General features: G+C 45.3%; 1 protein-coding gene across 1 annotated transcript in view; it reads right to left on the bottom strand.

The window, feature by feature from the left end:
- Nucleotides 1-23,930, bottom strand: part of trpc5a (transient receptor potential cation channel, subfamily C, member 5a) — a 74,874-nt gene that overhangs the window by 1,825 nt on the left and 49,119 nt on the right. The window contains exons 11-16 of the mRNA XM_040141100.1: nt 21,330-21,530; nt 19,728-19,849; nt 10,399-10,594; nt 9,960-10,169; nt 4,768-4,809; nt 2,307-2,396 (exon numbers count right to left, since the gene is read on the bottom strand). Coding sequence (XP_039997034.1) covers nt 2,307-2,396; nt 4,768-4,809; nt 9,960-10,169; nt 10,399-10,594; nt 19,728-19,849; nt 21,330-21,530 — 861 coding nt within the window. The remainder of the gene's footprint in view (nt 1-2,306; nt 2,397-4,767; nt 4,810-9,959; nt 10,170-10,398; nt 10,595-19,727; nt 19,850-21,329; nt 21,531-23,930) is intronic.

Consider the following 23,930-nt stretch of genomic DNA (forward strand, 5'->3'; position numbering starts at 1 on the left):
GGAGAGAGCGAGAGAGAGAGAGAGAGAGACAGAGGAGAGAGAGAGAGGGAGAGGGAGGGAGAGAGAGGGGGGAGAGGGAGAGAGAGAGAGGGAGAGGGAGAGAGCGAGAGAGAGAGACAGAGGGAGAGAGAGAGAGAGGGAGAGAGGTCAGTCAAGGGGAAAGAAACTCAAGTTCACTCTTTCTCTCTATAATATTATATATATATATACACTCAATCCGCTGCTTCACTTACTCTCACTTCATTTTAAGGTCCTTACTTTTACGGTAATGTAACACTTCGCTCACAGTTTCAGTCCATCACAATTATAAATCATATTAAAAAAAAAAAAAAAAAAAATCGCAAATGAACATTTTAGGTTCGTATTTAGGGTTATAGATTTTTCTTTGTTGTCCAATAAGAGTGAATATCTATAAATTTATTTATTTGTAAGTTGGCTTGTGTACCCAGAATTTATAGGTGATTTTGTGAGTCAAGTGACTAATTTTGGAACTATATGTGTGTGTGTGTGTGTGTGTGTGTGTGTGTGTGTGTGTGTGTGTGTGTGTGTGTAAAAAGCAGAACCAATCCCAGCTACCAGCCTGATGGAAGTAACATAGCTGAGCATGTTTGGAGAGTAAAGCCTGGCACACCGGAGGAAGACTCTCTCCATGTAAAACTATAATAACGCAGTGTTATTTTAGCGTCAAACAGAAGGTCACTAAATATTGAAAAACAAATCTGAAACTACGCAGATGCAAACTGCAGCTGACATATCACATGCCAGGACATCACTCCGACTGAATGTCATTTCAGACTCACCGTCAGTCTCATTTTACGGTAATTTTATGATTAGCGCCGAAACAACCAGCCAGATATATTTGACTGAATTCATTCATTCTGTCGCCGGATGTTCTCAGATGTGTTTCTGTTTTAAATAACTAAACTGAATGTCTTTAGGTTTAGGTGCGTTGGTTTGAACTGTTGTGGCCTAGTTGCCACAACAGCATGACTGATTATGATTATCAGCTAATATTAGTTCATCGCGGATATACTGGCATCTATTACTATGGTGTATGTTGGCAGATAAATAAACAATATGCTGAATTTTTCATTTTGATTTTTTTTAAAACAAACAGATTAATCCCTGATAAAAATAATCCTCTGGTGCAGGACGAGTTGTGATTGTCTCTTATTCAACGCTCTAACGCTCGTACGGACACAGGCAACGTGGTCGTGTGAGCCGTCGTCAGCGCATCTCCGTCTCTGAGGAGAGCTGTTTTTTTTTTTTTTCTTCTTCGCTGGTTTCCAACCACACGTGCAAGCGCGTTAGTTGGTTGCTCAGCGTCGAAGCCGTCCGGGGACAGCAACGCTGTTTTTTATTTGACAGAGAATATACGTTCGCCCTGTTTACCTCCGACGCGGTTTCTGTCTCTCCACCACAAACGCAGACAGCTACCGCGAGCTACGAGCCAAATAACTTAAACTCAGTAAACTGGAATCCTCTCGTTCTTTAACGTATAGTCACAGCAACTCCATCTCTTTTTTTCCATACTTGCCATATGGGATCCAAATGCCGCACACCTGGCTTTACTCCTCAGAGAATGAAACGCCGCGATTTACTTCAAAATGCACCTGATGTTTCAGATTTTAAACAGACGAACAAACACACACAAAACACAGCGGGCGTGTGAAAGTGATTCACTCCGATGTGCACCTGATGTTGTTTTTGGATTGAAAATCCCGCAGGAACTTTCCGCTTCAAAGCCCAAGCTGGACTCCGGCGGGCATCATGGGAGACGGACTTGGGCGCTAGAACAGCCCCGAATAATTGATGGCTCAGAAGCTTTGGAGAAAAAGCAGAGACGCTCTCCTCAAGGATTATCGACTGTGCGCTGTTGGTATCGATCGGAGCTGTAGATGAGCAGAAGCGCTTCAGAGCTGGTAGGTGGGAGATATTAAAAAGCTTTTAATGTTTTAATAATTTGCTCCAGCAATGAAAAGCAGCTCTGCCTCTGCCTGGTACCGATAAAAGCCGTACTGTTTACTACAGCGCGACCACGCAACGGTCGCTGTGCACCCGACGGGTGCTCTGCGGGGCGTCCCGGTACAGACGGCGGGAAGGTTGGTGGTTACCTGCGGTTTGTGCGCTGTGGCGTGTGAGCAGAGACGCTGTCAGGCAACGTTAGGCCAGAACCAGAACCAGTTCCAGAGACACTGCTGTCAGGTGTAAACATCCTCTCAGTGATGTTGCTCTCTTTTTCTTTTGCCATCATCTGTTCTCCCCCCTTCCTGCCTTTTTCTGGTATTTCTTTTTTATTTCCCCACCTTAAAGTTTTCCTCCGTCAGTCCCTCGTCCGTCTTGGCGCTGCGTATCATGGCCGCCACGTACCTCTTCACCAGGCTCCGGATCACTTCCTGCGGGAGACAGTCGCCGTGGTTACTGAGCATGCTCCCTTCCTGTTATTTAATTGTTTCATTCAACGTGTTTTCTACCTTGACATTTTACTGTCCTGTTACCTCTTTATTCCGTTTAAAAAAGGTGAGTAAGGCCTCACCTTGCAGATCTGTGGTTTTCTAATAAAAATATGTCCCAAAGGACACGTTTGGAGACAGTTTTCAATTAACTACTTCTAACTAATTTGTCTCCATGCACATGTATGACAACAACAGACGCTGTTCATGTACAATACGGGGAGACATGGGCCGGATACTGGCGTCAACTCTCCCGTGCCCCCCTGGGGAGGCGCGTGTTAATGGTGAGATTTTACTGAAGTCTGAAGAAAAGTGGTTGAAAACTGTCTCGTCAAAAGCAGGACAGTACAGTACTGTCTATACGCATGTAGACAGTACTGTACGTCCACGTCCAGAGGGTGAGTCTCATTGTCTTTACTACTAAGTGCTATGATGATTTGAGTGTCAGCCTTCCGTAATATGGCTCAACAAAACCCAAGCAAAAACTGGAACGGCCGTTTGCTTTCGGTGAGTTAGAGTCTAAAGAACTTTGTTTCGGACGCCTGGAAAAGAAGCCAACGCTGAGCATTTAGTTAGTATTTATTCAGATTCTGTCAGTGATTTTATGAATTTTGTTGCAGATGATAAAGGGTCTGAAAATCCAGTTGCAAAAGTTATTTAAATGGGTTGGGCAGGTTCGGCATAGAGGAGTTGCATTGCATGACTCAAAAGTAAAAACTTCAGTCATTCATGTATTTATTTCAAGGAAGCCCAAAAGGAAATTTAAGGAAATTACAGTCAATATAATCATATATCATATTTTCTGTCTCAACTATTTAAGGCATAAAAATACCTGCAAGGAACAATTGAGATAAACAGTTAAACAGTGTTTTTAACTGTGATGGATAAAAGCATTAGTCACACAGCGAAGCAGAACTCAGCCTAACGGATGAATTTAAATGTTATTGTCTCATTAAGTAGTCAGCCAATGAGGCGGGTCACCCTCACTGATTTAAAGACCAAAGACAAATCCACCAGCATTTGGTGCTCAGTGGGTGGTGATTCAAACCCTGACACGCTGCTACGGCGTAAACACACACACACGCGCACACATTAAAACACTGCATCCTCCCACAGTCAACACCTGTGACTGCCAAACAGGAGGGTCTGGCATGCTGTCCCTCCTCCGCCGCTGCCAAAACACACCACACGCTACGCTAGAGTGAAGGACAGATTCCTACAACAATCCTTAAAAACATGGACGGATATCAAAGCAACAATCAGCGCCGCCAGATCAAGTGCACTGGCACTCCTGCGTTGGTAGCGGCTGCCGGGGCTGAGGTGTCGAGATTCCAGAGCTCGGTCTCGGTTGAGCCGCCGGACAAATTCGAAGCTGGACGTCGAAACAAAAGTCACGGCCGCCAAAAGCGAGGTACCGTTGCTGTAAAAGCGAGGTACCGTTGCTGTACTGATTCTTCTACTATCAACACAAGTGCCGAGGAGTTTAAAAAAAAAAAAAAAAAGGTGCTGACTCTCAGTTGAACTCTAAAAAAAGCATCACTTTCAATGCCGAGACAGCAAAAGGCAGGAGCCTAGTCCCTGCTGATGAAAACCAGAATATCAGCTCCTCCAACGCTGCCCGGTGCGATGGACGTGAGAAACACGTTGTAACTGAAACTTGGGCATCAAGTCACCTCTGGCTTTCTGTATTCCCAGGAGGAGGAAAGACTGAGGTCCCTGAAGCAACAGCAGAGGGAGAGTGGCTTTAAACTGCCTCTGTCGTCTTCCACTTTGCCCCGACGAGAACCAGAATGGAAATGACCTTTTCAATTTATTGTCTTTCTGTCCTTGAGGGTTTGTGGGTTTTTTTTTTTTCTTTGTCAGGACTCGGTGTTTGAAGTGTAGTACTAAAAACTGGGTGAAAATCAAATTCTAAAATTATCATCTGGAGAGCAACCGCCCTCTACTGTTTCCTCTTTTATCGCTTCACAGACAGATCTTGGTGCATTATCAGCGGCCTATTTCCCCCTCATCTCTCTCCTCTCTTTTTATAGCCATATGATTTTCTTCCCTTGGTTGCCGACGGGCAGATTTTGTTTCTGTTACCTTTCGCCACGTAAGAGTATTTCCTAAAAGTGTCAAACTGTTTCTCGACGTTGGACCAGACCTGGAGCGGCGGGACACTGTACGCTCTGGACTCGGGGACAGTTCAGGCGCCGTCAAGGAGCGGCTTGCCGGAGGGTTTCTACTGATTCTGTTGCTGAAGACATCTGCCACACACTCGCACACAGAAAAGTCAACAAGACACACGTGAATCCATGGCCGGCGTACAGACCTGGTAATGCTGGTTCTGTATCAGACTGTCGGCGTGACGTTCCTGCAAAGAGAGAGAGAAGAAGCCGCGTTAGACCATCACTGTCTCACCGTCATCCTTTTCCCTCTGTCTGGCTTCCTCCACTCTCATTCTTAGCCAACCTGTCATTACACTCAAGAGTTTCACCCCTAAATGAAAACACGCGCACAGATTTTTGATTTTCCTTAAATAGAGACATCCTCTCTTGGAAAATGACCGGAAGCACCAAACCAAAACAAAAGGGAAAAAGGTAGGGAATTGCCTCGGGCTGACACGAGGGACACTTTAACAGCCCGGATCCTCCATACAGGAGAGGTGCTGCGTAACAAACCTCGTGTTGATGATTTGTCTCCACTCAAAACGGATACGGAACATTTGAGGCCTTCAGCCGAGGCTCTCACGCTGAAGCACGATCACCTACTGACAGATCTGAGCGGAAACGTGAGTAAAATCACACCTCTCACCTCATCAAATGCCGGATCCAATTGAATCAGGCGTACCGAGAGCATTCGGGCTATTTTTAGAGCGCCACAGCATCAAATCAGACCTGCGTAACTCATAGTTTGTTTGTTGTTCTCATTCTGCAACTGACGCTGCTGCTGCAGCGAGAGCACAAGTAAATGTTATTCATGCAGCCTTTTTGTAACTCAACGCTTTACAGAGGAACAAACAAACAAGATAAGAAATTAGAAAATGAAAACAGGATCATTTCAGCCAGAGACTCAATTAACACAAAGATATTTGCATCAAATGCAAGATAGGTGTGTTATCTTGCAGCACACACACAAACTCTTAATGTGGCTTTTACAATTCAGAGCTGATTGTTATGCAGGTCCTTCGGCTGTTGTGGTTTCACGGTCGGATTTGACGTCATGGTGCAATGTACTCAGCTGCAGGTTTATTGGGAACAACCAGCTAAAACTAATACAGTCTAATACAACAGTCCCGCAATAAATCCTCCTTCCCGAGGGTTATAATGTTCCGTTTCTGCTGGAACCGTTTATTGAGAGGTGTGGATTCAACTTTGTGGTCGTTCCTCTAACCACTGTTGCAGAAATACTTCAAAATCAAATAGAAGTGGCTGTGGTGGATATAAGAAACAGAATAACTGCGATCGTTGACGTTTGGTCTCTTAGACCTTACGTTCATGTACAGTGTATTACTCAACTGTTCTCCCGGGTCGGTTGAACAAACACAACGTACACAGCCTGGATTGCGTGTTTGTGAGTGGATGAGTCACGGGGAGGTGGTTTGGTTGGGTCAAGGTCGGGGAAAGGTCGCGGTCTCCGTTAACCGTTAAGTCACGCCGTTCGTTGTTTGTTCGTCTGTTTTCTGTGTCAAACCAGACCGCGATCTTTTCCTAACCCTACAAACCATAAAGACGTCTAATATTTGCTATAGGTGGATATTGTACTAAAAAAATCTGATATTTTGGCTGAAAACGAATCAAATACGTTGTCAATGAACATTTTACTGATACAGTCATCGTCAACATTTGAGAGACTTACCAGATTTGTTAATTAACACATCTTCTCACTATGTTGGCTACGAATGTAACCCAGTTGGCATCGGTCGGTTTCTTGAAAACCGGATTTGCTGTTGCATATCAGTTGACTATAAACAGGTCTTTTAGGGGACAGCGAGCGGCAGAACTTGACTAAAAACATGTGGTTGTTAAACTTTCTTCATTTTCAGCCTCAATTGTGTGTTTTCCGGATACACGGTATGTTTCAGCGCTCGGCAGCGCTCTCAACAATACCCTTTCACTTCGTTTTCTTCTCTGTCACACACACATCCATCCTGCCCGCATCTTTTCATTTCAGTTCAGTGTTCAGTGCTTCGTCTCTCTGTCTCCGTTTTCGCTTTTAACCACGTTTCACACTCGTCTAACTCATCCACGCTTCTAATTTGTCTTCCTCCATCTCCGTGCTGTCCGCTAACAAATACAGACACATTTGTGCCTATTCTATCAACACACACACACACACACACACACACAAACAAACACAGACACACTTCAACCTGCATCCATCCTCCCCACAACTTCCTCTAACAATCTATCTCTCCCCCTCTTCAGAGCGATCATCATGCCTTCCATATCTCACACTGTTTTTCTGCTTATTCTGAAAACACACACACACACACACACACACACACACACACACACACACACACACAGACACACACACAGAGGCTCTCTCCCTTGATCAGATCTCTGCAGCGCTGTGTGACTCTGTGAACCTATGTGGGCTGGTTGGCTTATATAACTCAGCTGACTTTAGCTGAGGTGAACATGCCAGCTGCACTCCGTGTGTGTGTGTGTGTGTGTGTGTGTGTGTGTGTGTGTGTGTGTGTGTGTGTGTGTGTGTGTGTGTGTGTGTGTGGAAGCCTTATCATTCTGCACTGCTTGCTCACAGTCTCTCTCCAGATGACTGGACTGTTAAAGGTGTTTATCAGGACGCGTTCATCCGCCGATGTTCCCTCTGTGCTCACACACACACACACACACACACACAGCTGATGTTCTGTCCATGTGCTGCAGCTGTGTGACTGTATGTCTGTAAACTCCCATTTATCCAGCCATCGCCGACCACTCGTAACTGCTCTGTCGCTCTGACCAGGTTGAGTCCTTCTGCACTGACCGCACGTCTCTCCTCACAGCACCACTGGGATTTATAAGCTCTGGACAATAAACCACACGTACGGCAGGTGACAACTGAACCCCACTGGTTTTCCTTACCCCCCCAAAAAAATTGTATCATATATCATACGACATTGTTTTTTAAATAAAAAAAGAATCACCTGAATCCCAAGCAGTTAAAGTTTATCGGCGCAAATGCATGAAAAGTGAGTCAACACCAGCAGAGGGGGGTCTCCAAGGACCAGGGTATTAAAAGTAGCAGCCGTTGATCTGCGTGGACCAGAAACTGACCAATCATTCGGTTGGTTCAGTTGTTTAGGCAACAAAGAGAAAACATCCAGCCAGAGTCCCAGCTCCTCAAATGTGAGGCCTTGCCGCTTTGTCTCTGTTTTATATCCTTTATGTCATAAAGTGAACATCTTGGGGTTTTTTTGGACCATTGGTCAAACAAAACAAGCTACTTGAAAGCAGAACCTTGGGCCCTAAGGAATTGGGATTTCATCGCTGTTTTTTCTTCGCTGTATAAACGGTTACTTGGTGTGGTCACTCTGTCAGAGGAATCTTTAGTGAAAATAACTTAGGTGCCCTATCTTGTTTGACAACTTGGGTCATATTTTTGAAGTTTTGCTTATCGTTACTGTTCCACGTATTTCACCCGCTCGAATGACCCGAGATCTGCAGATGCAGATCATTTGGCGAAAGGAACACGAGTGTCAGGAGATCGCGCAGGTTGCAAACAGACCCGCCGCTGAACCTTATTATCTAGACCAATTTATTTAATTCAATGTATTGATTAATTTATATTTATTAGGTTCTCAAGCATCACAGCAGTGTTTCATGTCGTCTAGACTCAAATGGGAAAATATCGGATCAAAGAATTTGTTATCAGGAACGGACGAAGTTACAGATACATTTTGGTTGGTAATAGATAAAGTATTGCGGTTCCACCCCCAGACCTACTGGTCCAAATCGTCTGGGTAAAACACCGTGGTTCGTTTTCAGTCTGTCCCACTATTCGAGTCTCTCACGTTCCTGCTGAACACTAGGCGGCGGCGTGTGTGCGAGTGACGTAACGTTCCCTTAACAGGACGCACACTCCTCCGACTCGCGCAGCGGCCTCAAGCTCACAGCTTGAGCTCGAGCACAACCGTTCGCGGTGACCAGGCCTGGGTTTGCAAGTAAAGCCCGCGAATCCTCCAGTGACCGGTCAACAGGAACATCAGCATGACATCAGCGTGACCGTTCAGTGATGGGCCACGCCGGCCTGTCGGGCTACACATGAATAAGTAAAACATTTGCACGTGTTTGTTCTTGATTTTTCTGGGTTTTGGGAGATTTTGCCTGCGGCTGCTGTTCTGTGGGAGAGGTGGAGCAGCGGAGCGACTTCGAGCTTCGACCGACCGTCCCCTTTAACCGCAGGGTTCACCAGTTCGATCCTGGCAGCCGCCTCGTGTCGTGTCACGGTGAATCAAATTCAAGCTCAATTTCACTCTCATCATCATTTTCTCAGTACACGGGTGAATGAAATGTCATTTCCTCTCCGGGGCTGAGGTGCAGTAGGTGTAACAATACACAATACAAATAACAAGGGCAAAGCAAACAAGCACTGTGAGCCAGCCCCTGATAAAAAAAAGTGCAAGCGCAACTGGACATAAATATTAAATCCCCCATATCAGAGGAGGCCAAACCCCAGGCTGCAGAACGGTACCAGGCCGAGGGAAACTTTAGAATTTGGAAGGAAAAAAAAGGGTAAATAGTAAGTATATCACTTTACAGGCTATTTTTGCAGCATTTGCCTTGAACTTGTCTGCAACAACAATATTTCAAATTACACAGAGCAGAACAACAGTTCTTCATCACCACCTTTCAGCATTTGTCAGCACATGAAATGTTACTGAGACGTTTATCTATATTTATTTTCATTTAATAAGTCAGACCAGTTTTGGTCTCTGTGTAGTTTAATTTTCCGCTCTCTCGTGTGAGCTCTCCCTTCTCTATCTCTGTCATGATACCGAGTCCAAGGTCTTGACTCGGTATCAAGACTTCGGTATTGGGAGGGTAAAGAGAGCGCATGGCTGAAACAACACTTGAACACACACCATGTTTTAACGTGTATGTGAACCTGCAAACGTCCTAACGGGAGACTTTATCTTTAGGTGTGCCTGCCTGCTAAGAATACTAATGATCTGCAATTAGGAGCCGACGCTAGAATAGTCCAAATAAAAACTGTCCCCGGTGCAAAAACGGCCGGGAAATCCTGTCCCGTATGTGTGGTTTGAAAATGTCTTGCTTCGGTGGTTGTGTCTGACACAGAGACCCTGACGGTGAAGGGCTGAAGGTAACACACAGACTGCATTAGAAGCAAAAAACGCACGCCATCAGAATGATTTGAAAGATGCTATTACCATATCAACATTTTAAACATACTGCAGTAGCTTTAAATGAGGAAAACAGCAGCAAAAAAAGGAGAACAATAGGAACGTCTGCAGCAAAAGCGTAAAAATATAAGAACTTTAAGTGTCCCCAGTCGTACCGTGAACTCCCGGAGGTTTTCACATTTGTGCGTGTCCTCCCCGGGCGGCTGGCCTCGCCGGCACAGCTTGTTGTGGAGCCACATGAGCAGGTACCAGATGGACTTGGGGCTCGGGATGATGTTGAACGGCGGCGGCAGCGTGCCGCCCTCGTCGAAGTAGCTCATCCACAGCTTGGTGCGAGCAAACTTCCACTCGATGTCGGCGTGGTCCTGGAGGACGACAAGGAGACGGTTTGACCTAAAGCTAAATTGATTGTTTTCCAATCAATCCTCAAAGTGCTTTCTTCAACCTGCTCACTTAGTTTGACGGACAGTCCAATAAATGGAAACTCACATTATAATGAAATATAACAAATTCTCATACCAAAGTAACTGGTAAATTTCCTAGATAACTTAAGTCCCTTCAGTCGTTTCAGCACTTTTTAATGCGACGACTCACGGCGATGAGTTGGTAGGAGTTGTTCATCATGGCGATCAGCATGTTGAGCAGAACCACCAGCGAAATGACGTTGTAAGTCCCGAACATGGTGGCCCCGACGAACTCCGTGAACTCGTGCCGGGCCTTCACGTTGGTGACGTACAAGTTTAGCAGCCCGAATATCGACCAGAACAGAGACTGGAGAGTCTCAAACAACCTGAGGAGACACACGGCGGAGAGAGGGAGCGAGTGTAAACTTCACACTTGAAGAAATCTCCCAAGGAGCAGAACAGAGAAGTGTACAGGATATAGAACACAGATGAATGAGGAAAACAACAAAGTCAGACGTTAATTATAGATCAGAGCACAGAGGAACAAGAGGAAAACATAGAATAACTATTATCGATATACAGCGAGTTTTATAAAGTGAACTATTGAGAAGTTATTCAGAAATTCACAGTGACTTTGTTAGTTTATGATCCTCAGTAACAATCATATCTCCTTAATGTTTCTCCATCTTTCTCCGGGGGGGAGGGGGGTCCCCCGTTAGGCTGATGGCGAGCACGACAAAAAACAAACAATTTGCCATTTCATACACATTAAATTGGTTGCAGACAATTAGCCTGATGTGACATTATTTAGATGTGATTCAAACCAACCACAGGAAATGTCTTCCTGGGCAAAAGTCGATGAACGTCAACGACCGACAGACAGAAGTTCATCAAGTCTGGAAGCCGAACCGAGCAAACTGTGCCCTGATGCTTCTGTCCTTGGCGTCTTTCTAATCACTGTGAAGGCAGGAGAAGGTACACTGGAGCAAACGGAGCAGACGGTTGCCTCAGAAGAATCATCCAAAATCCCTTTGAGCGGAAAATAGCAGGTCACCAAAACCCGGTCCGGCAAATCGGCTGCTTGTATCTGTCAACGTTGCTGAAGTTTGGGCTCGTCCCACTGAGCGTTAGGTGTTGCTCGATGAGATGAAATATCAGCGCTCAGATCCTTCCAGGTATGCATAAATGTTGAGTATGAAAACCTTCAGGAGGCTGATGCTGGTACGGAGTTTAAAGATATGAGACGTGTCTCGGTGATCTGCAAAAAGCTTTTCATTTCTTGGTTTTTACCCGAACAACTCATGACTGAGCGGCAGCTCAGCTGGAAGAAAAACAGCCAGAAAAATTTAAAAAGCAGCAGCGGTAGATCACAGTCAGTGATATCAGTGTTAATGGTGTTGAACTAAAACAACTTGGCACTCGCGGGCACAAAATGTGCATCCAGATGGCAACAAGAATACATGCTGCACGAGGAAAAAAAAAGAAAGACGGATTCACTGGCGCTACACGAGCAGACAGGAACGACAATACGACCAAAAAGTCCTCTGCCGCCACAGGGTTACAGGTTATTGCCACAAACAGTGGCGTACAGCGCGTCCGCGCGTGACCTTCCTTGACATTAAAATGCTTTTTCTGCGTGAGGCACATGCAGGATGTAATGAGTTCGAAAAAAAGCAGATAAGGAGTTTTTCCCAGCAGCATTTTGGCATCTTGTCATAGTGGGGAAAAAACACGGGTCTCATTAACAATGGTTCTCTTCTATTTAGTGTCCCAGTAAACCGTGACAGTAGGTGCATTTTACGTGCAGTTTCTATTTGGGAATAGTTAAACGAAGCAACGTGCGACAAAGAGCAATGGAGAGACCTGGCGAAAAACATCAGATCTGTGTGGAACGATGGGAAGACTGCCGTCGTCCTCAAATGAACGCGCAAAGTTTTCTACACCGCTCATCGCCGCTTTGTTTCAGGCGCGATGAGTCCTTTTGCCTGCGCGGTACGGTTGCACCTTCTTCCTCTGCGATGGCTGAACGGCTCCTGAGTGGAGAACCGGTGCGTTAGCAGCGAATGCCCGTGATGGCGGCGGATGGGGACGGACGTTAGTTCACCTGTTCTCGCGCCAGTTTTCTGGAACCCCAGTTAAAAATTTGCACCACATTTGGATGGGAACCTGTGCAGCGGCGGTCTGAAACCCGTCCCTGGCTCGCTCGTTCACTAACAGACAGTTTATTCAGTCGTGAGACCTACATCAGGATTTCTGAATCATTAGGTTTTTGCGTCATCACCGATTTGAATCGTGGAACTGCTGGGTTTCGCAGGGGGCTGTATGGTGAATCGAGGGTGAATATGGTGCACTACACAGTGAACAGGGAGTGACAGTGAGCCAGCATAATTCTTTTTCCGCGGAAAAAGGCCTTAACTTCAGCCGGAGCGACGGAGTAAGTGCTGGCGTCTGGTGATAAATAAGACAACACCGAGCTGCTGTGGCTCTGAAAAAATCAGTCCGCCGCCAACCATCACTCTGAGTTACTGCAACCGAGACATCTGAGACACCGAATTTCACAATGATGTCGGCAGAGAAACTCTATCTGATGTGGACCAGCGGCCCCTGGCTGGTACCGGATCCCCCTGTAAAGGTCCGGTCCAGTGGGACGGATCAGCGCATCCCTCCCTCAACTGTGACCAGTTATATGGCTCACAGGGTTTCACTTAATTAGGCTGAGCGTTTTTATCGCATGCTCTCTGAATATTTCGGTGGGATTATCTCACTTCTTAGCAGCCAAAAAACTGAACTCCACCGGACTCCGTCAGTTTTCCACCCTCTCTTTCCTTCTACCCGCCCTCCATCGACTCTTCCCTTCCGTCAATGTGTTCGTACCGTGACGCAAGACCTCCTTTCCCCTCTCGTCTCTCTCTTTTTCTATCTTCTTCCAGCCCCCCCGCCGCCGCCGCTCTGTGGCTTCATCCCTCTGTTTACCGCCTCATTTCTTTCCTCCCCTCTCTGCTCTATCCCGTCCCCGTGTCTGTCTGTGTGACAGTCGCGGTTTCAGCGGAGGTTGCTGAATTTTTGATGAAGCAACAATTGGCAGCGCCCGACACTACGCCAGAAGAATGAGAGAGAGAGAGAGAGAGAGAAAAGAGAGGGAGAGCTTTTGTCTGCAGGGTGTTATATTTGTGCTGCATGAAATATTCAACACTCTGGCATTTATTCTCATCGCAGAGTGTGTTGGGACTGCGTGTTACTATAGGGTACGTGGGCGTGAGTGTATCAATCAACAGACCGAGTGTGTGTCTGCATTTACAGCATGTGACTGATGGTGTGACGTTTTGGACACGGGTATTTGTTTATGTGTGTGTGTGTGTGTGTGCGCGTGTGTGTTGTGATGTCTACTTAACAGGAGAGAAAGAGTAAGAGGGCGAGAGACTGAGGGGAATGTGTAAATGAGAGAGAGAGAGAGGGGAATGAATCAACGATGGATGAAGCAGCTGAGCGTGATATTGCGTCGGAGTTATGAAACGGGAAAGAGGGGAGGACGCAAACGAGATGGATGAAAAAGAGGAGCGAAGGAAAGAAACAACAACCAATGAAATTTAAACCAAATGAAGAGAAATAAACCTCTCCCTCTCTTTAACCTTTCCTTTCTCATCAAGCAAAATTTAATTATTGCTACTTTCCATTTATTCATGATCTAGTCTTTTTATTCTTCTATCTTTCCTCTCCTTCCTCGTCTCTTGTCTCCTCCCACCTCTCTCCACTTGTCCTTTCCATCTGTTCCTCATTTCTGTGCTTGTCTAATCTTCTATCTATTTCAACATCTCCTCATCCTCGCCCCTCCTTTCCTTGTTTCCTTGCCTCTCCTGGTCTCCTCTACCCTCCTTTCATCCTGCCAGTTTCCTCTTTCCTTTTTTCCTTTCCTTCTCTTCTGCTCTCTCCTTTCCTTGTTTACTCTGCTCTCCTCTCCGCTTCTTTCCTTGTTTCCTCTTCTCTCCTCTTGTCTCCTCTTCTCTCCCCTTCTTGTTTTCTCTCCTTCTCCGCTCATCTCCTTTCCTCTCCTCGTCTCCCCTCCTTTCCTTCCTTCTTCTCCTCTCCTTGTTTTCTTCTCCCATCTTCTCATTTTCTCTTCTCATCTTTCTCTCCACTAAGCCGAGTCATAAACTGCTACAGCTGATCCTCCCAGCCGCTCAGTCATGTCACTGTTATAGGCAGGCTGAGAAAGAGGGAGTGTGTGTGTGTGTGTGTGTGTGTGTGTGTGTGTGTGTGTGTGTGTGTGTGTGTTTGTGTGTGTGTGTGTGTGTGTGTGTGTGTGTGTGTGTGTGTGTGTGTGTGTGTGTGTGTGTGTGTGTGTGTGTGTGACACAGAAACATTGTATGTAGTGTATTTGTGTGTTTGGACTTGGCAGCCTAACAGTGTACATCTAAATCATTCCCGCCTATAGTCCTCATCTCGCTCATGAATATTTAAGATTTTCCGTGTGTGTGTGTGTGTGTGTGCAGCTGGATGCAGCTGGATGTGACCATGACCGACTGACCCTTTGTCAAATAGAGCACCAGCCGATCGCTGTGACCTGCCTTACACTGTAACCGCAGGAACTGTTTTTCCTCACAGACTACGTTTACTTGGGGAATATTTTTTTTTTCTTGCACTTTTCTTCCACTGAGCGTAACCATCATCCGGCTGCATCGCGTTCCGGCTAAGTCACGGCTCTGTCGCGGTTTCGGTCTACACAGGCAACCCAGATTATGTTTTCTACTAATGTGGCGAGGAAATGTTGTTAATTTACGTATTTGACATGTCGAAGATATACTGATACTGAACGTATCAGTAAAATGTTCACAGAGTACGTGTTTGATTTGTTTCCCGCTAAAATATCGGATCTTCCAGTACAACTTCCACTTGTAGTGACTCCAGCATTAGTCAACCGTTTCCTGGTTCTGTTCGGACTCTCGCAGGACTTCTGTGAAGGTTCAGGAAGGATCCCGGTCTGGTTTTAATGCAGAAAAAGTTCCCAGTGACTCCAGACACAACGTGTTTATTTCCATTTTAACTTTAACAATAGTGCTGTTGTTGCCTAAAGGGGTTCTGGGATTCTGGATGTGAACACCGGTCTCTGGTGTGACTGTGTACGCCCGCCGTCCACCCAAACCACCTCCGAGTGACTCCGCCTCCATTTAAAAATGTAGTGCTTCGTTCGCTCAAAACAAAAAAAACAAAAAACAAAACCAAAGTCTAACCACAATCCAGCCGCTGACTTTGCTTCCTACGGAACGTATTTGCTGTTGCAGTTCAGTTGTACAACAAAATAAAGGAGACAGGGGTTTGACGCAGGAAATGTCTCGGAAGAAAAGCGTCTGTTCCTCATCAGCCGCATTTATAATATAGTTTAAAGTTGTTTGCCAACGATTCTTTTTGCTTTACAAGCACAAATACATGTTGGCAGCTCGTTTAGATGTGATGACTGATGCTCGGTGGCTGCGCATGGCCACCGGCTCAGCTCAGCAGCTCAGGTCAACGATCAGATTTCCCACTCCGCTCCGTTGACTGGCGAGAGAAAACACAAGAGTATGTACCTGAGACAAGCACATTGTGGATCTTGCTGCATTAAGACACAGGATGAGCGATCTCAGAGAGGTGGAGGGAACGGGGTGGTGGTTTAACAGGCTGTCTCCCTCCGCTCACTAATACAAATCCGACCTGTTACCGGTCTAACAATAGGTCTTCGAGTCCCTGATTTAGGATCCTGACTTTTTCGTTCCTGTGACTACAGGACTTTGTTGAAAAGGTCTATAGGTTAGATTTGGGCGAAAAGGCCCGGCATCACATCTTAGCACCCATGCTGAGGGAGAGAGACCTAGAGCAAGTGGGCAAATCTCCGAGACAGAGGAAGAGAGAGAGAGAGAGAGAGAGATGTGTGTGTGTGTGTTTGTGTGTGTGTGTGTGTGTGTGTGTGTGTGTGTGTGTGTGTGCGTGTGTGTGTGTGTGTGTGTGTGTGCGTGTGTGTGTGTGTGCGTGAAAGAAACAAAATGGGGGTTTTCAGTGTGAAAGAAAGTGAAGGAGTACTTACAGCATTTGTGTGAGGGCAGAGGAAAGGGTGAGCGAGGAAGAGACGAACAGAGTGGGAGAGAGACACAAACACACACTCGAGCAGCATGGTGTGAAACGATCTAACACATTGACGGTGATAAGTGTGTGTGAAGTACAGAAGAGCGAGAAGAGGAGGGAGGAGACGCAGAGAGGAGACACCTGAGCAGAAACAGGAAATGATTTTGTGAAACAACTCATAGATGTCGATAAGTGTGAATTAGAGAGTGAATGAGCAGGGCGCAAACCTCACACACACACACACACACAAACACACACACACACACACACACACACACACACACACACACACACACACACACACACACACACACACACACACACACACACACACACAGAGGAAATGGTCCTTGCATTGTAAACTCATGAGTGTTGATGCAGCTGCGTTGCCCGCAGGGCTGCGATTGCTCTGTTTGCATAATGCGTCATCGCATTTTTGCATGAGCTGACAGGTTTTCTAGGAGATGTAATGTACCCTTGATTATTAATTTTTCATCAACATATCAAGGAAATGTTTATATTGAATTCATCTGCATAACTGTCAGTGTACTGCATTAAACGTATATAACACGCTGTATGTTGGAAGCGGCGCTTGAAAGGTCGTTTGATACTCAAGCGCTAGACAATTAAAAAGGCCACATTTTCTTCTTGTTAGCGCCCTTAAAGTGTTTAGCTCGAACAGTTCAATCCACAAGGGTTTCTGACAAGAGCAAAATAAATTCCTGATGAGTGAAAACAAATCCCAAGCATGTCCCGATGTCTTTGCTGCAGAAACAGACCAGAGAAATCGTTTCACCCCTCAAGGTGTGTGTATCTGACTGACAGACACAGTTAAAATATTGTAGACACTGGACATTTAATATTAATGTTTTATTCACGTGTTGACGTAATCTGAGCGGCGCTACGTTTTCTTGTAAAGGATATTTGGCTGAGGCAAACTGCCTCATTGTCAACTGAAGACAAACTGCTGATTTTTGGCCAGTTTGTGCAGTTTTGGGATTCTTGCTTTTTTTCTGTATCTCTCCGATAAGATAAGTTTGATTCCATTTGGTAGCTGAAGACCACAGATACACTCCAAACGTACTTATACAGCATCTCAAGAATCAGTCTGGCCAACGGCACTCTCCTTCAAAACAACACCGGTTGAGGTGTACGGTCTTTGTCCCGGTTCAATAGGAAAAACTGGTATTCAACTTGTATCTATTCAGTGTTAAAGCCACGGACACATTTACTGTGACCTGCATGATCATGTGTTGATGATTATAGTCCCTAAATATAAACACACACTTAAGTGCGCTAAAGTTTTTCTCGGGTTTCTTGCCAGTAGCGGTTGGTGGCGATGGTCACTTGCCAAGAGCTTCAGCCATCGTAGCGTTTACAGGACAAGAGGTCAGAATGAGACCTCTAGGCAGCGCTGCTTCTTCAGGACGGCCGGGACGCTACAGGGACTCGCTATCGGAAAGTGCTATTACGAGACAGGGCCGGGGCTAGCTGGTTAGCATGCTAATTTCAGTAGAAGAAAAGAAACAGAAGCAAAACAATAGTTAATATTGGTGTTGCTTTCTACTGCCGGAGACAGCTTGTGGTGAGTAAGGGAATGACGTTTCTTCTGGACTGGTAAGCTAACAGCTGTTAATTCCAACGTTGGCTACGTAGCAATAGCAAAAACTTACATATAGCTCCTTTCAAGTTGGAAATGTGATCTGTAGTTTTAGCATCCGTTCTCCCCACACTCCTATCGTTGTCCCAAGCACTTTGTTGTTAAGGGATCGACTACAAATCAATACAGCTATTATCTAAAACAAACCACACGCCTCATCAATATTTGGCCCGCTGACTCGGCTAGGCTCCCACTCTGCCTCCCTCAGCAGAGATACACTGTATGTGTGCTCTGTGTGTGTGTGTGTGTGTGTGTGTGTGTGTGTGTGAGTGTGTGTGTGTGTGTGTGTGTGTGTATTGCGGAGCTGCCTTGTGAGCCATATTTCAAACTTAGCCTCTCAATAAGCTAAACCCTGGCTCGCTTTCCACATTTGCAAAGCTGCCAGCTTCACACGTGAAAAAAAACACAACACATTAATATTCTTCAGGTCGACTGAACGAGCCTGAACTCCTACTCGACGGCAAAAAATCATTTCCATATCATTATCTGGTGCAATGGCGCCTAAGAGCAGGGTCTGTGAGTGAAAATTTGAGTTATGGTCAGTGCGGCACCTCCAGACACACACACTGTACTTGGACAGGATTTGATTCTTAGGGTAATGTGCGTAATAAAATATTCAGCCATTGATCCAGACGGGATACATACAGATGCTTGCATCACAGTTGCTATTAGCAAACACGGCATCGCCAAAAAAACAAACAAAAATCAATCTTTCCCCTAAACGTCAGGGTTTGTTTACCATCCAAAGACAAAACTGACAAAAGTTTAATTTGTGGCAAACAACAGATATGAGGCACTAAAAAACAAAGTAGACTACAGCTGATAAAAATGCCATTAGTTCTGTAGCAACTTGGTCAAAAACCAAAGTATTGGGCAAATTAAAATTGTGACCTGATGATGGCGCGAGATGAATAGTCAAAAGATGTAAAGATCACCAAAGTTATAACAATCTATCCTGAGGGGAACGTGAACGTCTGAACCCAATTTTCTGGGAGGAAATATTCAGTGAGTGATATTTCACTCACAACAACCAATTTGAACCTGCTGGCGGCAATACATGAAAAGTCAGAGGACCGCGAAAAATATTTAGGAGCGATCCCCTTGGAACCGTAAATACCTGTACAAAATTTCATGTTAATGCATCTAATGGTTGTTGAGATATTTCATCTTGGACCAAGGTGGGGACTGACCAGCACTGCCATCCCTAGAGACCACACAGCTGGCACGGCTAAGCGATGCCGTTTTGTATTGCAAAATTGTTGACAGGTGGGAAACTGGAAACACCCTGAGATTAAAATGAGGATCGCAGCTACACCAGGTGAAGTTCTACCTACTTTGCAGAGTCAGATTATTTAACGTACAAATAAAGCTGTTATTTGTATGTTTTGTGCTAATTTGATCAGCTGCAGATCAAATTTAATTTTTCCCTTATTACATTTTATACACTTTAGACCAGGAATATGATAAAACAAAGGTTCTGAAGACGTTTTTAAAAATCAGCGTGAACAATAAAAGCATGTGATAATCACTGAAATTTTCTATCTCAGAGTTAAAATGGTCTGAATTATCCTTTAATTTGTTAGAATTTACCATTTCACAGCAGCATTGCCCTCAACCACGAAGGTTAAAGACCTCCACATCCCTTCTGGTATCTCCTATAGAGGCTTCACCGATGTTTCACCTTTGTTTTTCACTGTCACCCATTTGGAGATCCGTAAAGACACACACGTGGACGTGCAATACGCCTTATGGATGCTACTCACGTTGAGAAGGCGTTGTTCTGCCTCTCGCAGCGGATGCCCTTGCAGTTGCTGGGTTCTTCTGACGCCTTGGTCTCATAGTAGAAATAGAGCTGGTTCAGACCATTAGCAAACGCTAGCAGGACCTACGCCGGAAACCGAGAAACAAAACACACGCATATTTCATTTAGTCCCTCGTGGAATCCTCAAACTAACATATTCACATGCTAGTGCTCAAACAATCTTCTGAAATGAAGCTGATTGGTGGATGTGACCGTTACAGTTTGTCACGGGGATTGACCTCCAGGTCATGTTAAAACACAGCTTTCGTCTCAAACAGGACAGCATCGCTACAGCGTTACGTAAAGTGAGCATGAAGCCATGTGGCTCACTGGGATTGATTTTAGGACTTCGGGGAGCTAAACAATTCACATGCGGATTGTGTTGTGGGTAAGGAGTTCCCCTGAGATGGAATTAATGAGAATGTAATGAAATAGTAATGTCCTTCTACCAACAATCAAGGGTGGAGCACAAAGAGGATTTGCCCGCTTGCATCATCATCAAGGGTACAGAGGGTAGCGATTGAAAAGGAATCAAAACTTCTTAAATGGAAACAAAAGAGGGGTGCGCAGCGGCCTAGTGGCTGAGATGCATAACATATAACCACAAAGTCCCTGGTTCGATTCTTGCCAGGGACATATTGTTGCATACATGTCATCTTTAAAAAAACAAAAAAAACAAAACCCGAATATGCAAGTAGTTCACATTTTTATTGCAATGTCAATGAAATATCAGCTGTTGCATGGATTGTCACAACATGTATTGTATGTTGGCAACACCCACCCCGACCTTTTCATTTAGTGCCTAAATATGGTAACCAAAAAACTAATGGCTGGACTCAGTCGTACTTTGAGATACAGCAAACGCTAACATTTAGCATGCTAATATACTAAATGTTATTCTAAATGTCAGCACGATACATTAGATTAAAAAATACAGTAATAGGCCAAAAGCTTGGCATGCTAGCTTACCATGCAAACTGCTGAAAGTTAACCTAACGCCAATATGCATTAGCGCTTAGACTGACGGATGTCGAGCAAAGTCTGACAATGTGAACTGAGCCTGCGAGGCTGAACCTGAGATGTCCTGAAATGGCCACCGTACAGGCCAAACTTTACACTTTCGCCTCACTGGTGGTAAAATATCTAAGAATAGCAAAGCGAGAATCGAGGCCCCGCGGCGAAGTTCGGTTAGCTTGACTGAAAATAAAAATGGCTGAAGTTTCAAGCACAGGCACACACACAAACACACACTTACAAGACATCCAATACAAAATTGATGGATATTTTTTTTAGTAGTCGCCCATATATTGTGTGGCTGATCCAGAACAAAATGTGGCTCACACAATTTAACAAGCTACTTAACAACCCGTTTTAGCTCGAAGACGTCCTCTTCACAAACCTGAAAAACGCATTTGAACCCTGACACAAACCCTGGTCAACACTGTAATGCACTAGCCCTACAAGTAGCAGGGGTAGCACTAGGTCATAGACTTCAAAAAAGCCCATGTCGTGTAAACTTGCACCAGATTTGTGTTGCGTGTCAGAAGGGATGAAAGGGTCTTACCAGGCAGTAAATGAAGAGAAACTTGAGGATGTCCAGCAGCATCCTCCCCAGCGAGATCTGCAGCGGCCCCAGGTGGGAGTTAGCGGTGAAGAGGGAGATGAGCCTGAGCGAGCTGAAGATGTTGGCGATGGCGAACAGAGCCTCGGCTATCAGCGTCGGGTGCCACATCTCCCACTCCTCCCTGGGACGAGAGGAGTTATACTGGAGGAAGGAGAGACATGGGGCAAAACAGAGGAGGGCAGACGAGGGTAGGACGAGGAGTAAGTGGAAGAGATAAGAAGAGGAAGAAAAGGAAGGAAGAAAAGAGTTTAGGGAGTTTATTTCTAGTAGAGTCTAAAGTGAAAAGTTGAAGAGCAACACAAAACTATCAATGAAAAATACACTAACAAACATTTCACACACAACTCACACACAAGCTGAACCACTTTGTATTTCACTGTAACTCTCTCATTCTGTTCGTCTTTCTCTGAATTACGATGAGACAAGCGCTCTGACGTTCTGGCAAATATGCTTGTTTTCTGTCTGACCAGGAGTTAGATGAGAACGCATATCAGCTTTCCCTCTGTGCACTCAGCGCAGTGATTAGTCTCGGACATGTTTAGCATAGCTAGCTTAGGGCAAAGATTGGAAGCGGGGGGGGGGACTGGCCTACAGCGAGAGGAAAAAATGGATTTTTCCACAGCTAAGATGAGGGAGTGTGTAAATGAGAGTTTAGGAACTAGGTTAGGGGGCACGTTTAATGGAACTAGACAAGCAGTTTCCACCTGTTTCCACACTCTGTGTTAAACTGGGAGAAATGGTTCCTTGGCCAAAACGATAGGCGAGATGAACCGAGACTTTCCTCACCAGACAAACAACAGAAGAGGGCGCAACAAGGTGACGTAATTAGTCAGAGTGTCAGTTAAACCTTAAACAACTAAAAACCCTGGAAAACGTGGTGAGAATTTGTCACGTTTGTTTCATGTGTCAGTTTGAGAGGGATTACAGTCACCATACTGGCCCCGACAGACCCGATGTTTTCCCCTGGGTTTTCTGCAGTGTTTTATCGTGAGGACACTCCGCCTGGCCTAAAATACAGGGTGCCTCCGCCATCAAGAGAAGGAACACCCACCCAAACCGCACCCTGCATCATTGATGGGTCCTCACTTAGAGTCGGGTTGAGATTCATCACTCAGCAAAGCTTCTTACTTTGACAGGGGACACCACCCGTGTCCCATCTCCTACCCACGGTCAACACTGTGTTCTTTTAACCATGGCCCTGATCGTTCCCTGAATATGTACTTGCTATTAAACCCGACCAAACCTCAATCCTTGCCCCGTCGATAGGTGAGCAGGATCAGAAAACAATGGTCTGAGTTGTTCTGGGGGGCCGAGACTGTTTTGAGGTTTGGTTCTGAGGACTTGACAAAAAAGAATTTCCCAAAACATTGGAGTATTGCTTGAAAGATAAACATCGTGATTTTGTTATAGCTCCCCCTAATCCTCCGAATCCCCCTGAAGCTCACTGCTGATCTTTTGAAACTTAACACAGTTTACAGATGAGTTCCTGTCTTCCTCTTCCTCTCTCTGTGACCTCCCACATCCTCTTCGTCTCCCAGCTTTCCTCTCAATCCTGTTTTATCCCAAGCGCTCTCCTTCTCTGCATCTTCCTCTCTTTTTCTGTGAATTGTTTCTCTCTTTCTCTCCTTCCATCTCCCAGCTGTCTTTCTTTCAAGCTCTCATTTCATCCACCCATCGCCCTCTCTTTTTCCAGCTGTCTATATTTCCGTGACTTTCTTTCCTCTCTCCATCCCGTTCCCACCATCTTTCTGCACATCTCTCATGCTTGGCTTCCTCCTCATTCTAAATTCAGCCATTAGACTTCCACAGGACTTCTGTCTTGTTAACTCTGCCTCTATTAGCATTCACCATCCACACACACACACACACACACACACACACACACACACACACACACACACACGGGGTGGGGAAACAGAAACATGCACACAGATGCACACTCATTAATTTATAGACTCTCTTGCACCTTCTCTCTGATGCACTCCCTCTTTCTGTCTGTCCGTCTCCCTCTCTCTCTCTCTCTCTCACACACACACACACACACACACACACACACAAACACACACATTTAACACAATGACAGAGCAATATTTTGCAAGGGACAGTCGGCTCTCCACAGTATTGTTTGTTAAATTTTTAAGGGAAAGAATAAAAAGACAAAAACAAGCAAAATATACTGTGGCAACAACTGCTTCCAGTGTGTGTGTGTGTGTGTGTGTGTGTGTGTGTGTGTGTGTGTGTGTGTGTGTGTGTGCATCCCTGTATTTGTGTTAACACGTGTGCTAATGTATGTATATGAGGATACAGCTGTGCGTATGTGCACATTTAAAATCTTTAGCTATACGTGTGTGCTTATACATCCTGTGTGTATACATGTGTATGTTTGTGTAGGAGAGCCACCCGCCACCATCAGTGACTCACAGCTGCCGCAGATGGCCCGTCCGTCTGGTGTGTGTGTGTGTGTGTGTGTGTGTGTGTGTATGATGACACCATTTGTTCTTAATAAACAGATAAATCCTGTTCGCATGCAGAACGCTCAGC

Source organism: Xiphias gladius, chromosome 12, assembly GCF_016859285.1.
Source record: "Xiphias gladius isolate SHS-SW01 ecotype Sanya breed wild chromosome 12, ASM1685928v1, whole genome shotgun sequence".
NCBI classification, from domain to species: domain Eukaryota; kingdom Metazoa; phylum Chordata; class Actinopteri; order Istiophoriformes; family Xiphiidae; genus Xiphias; species Xiphias gladius.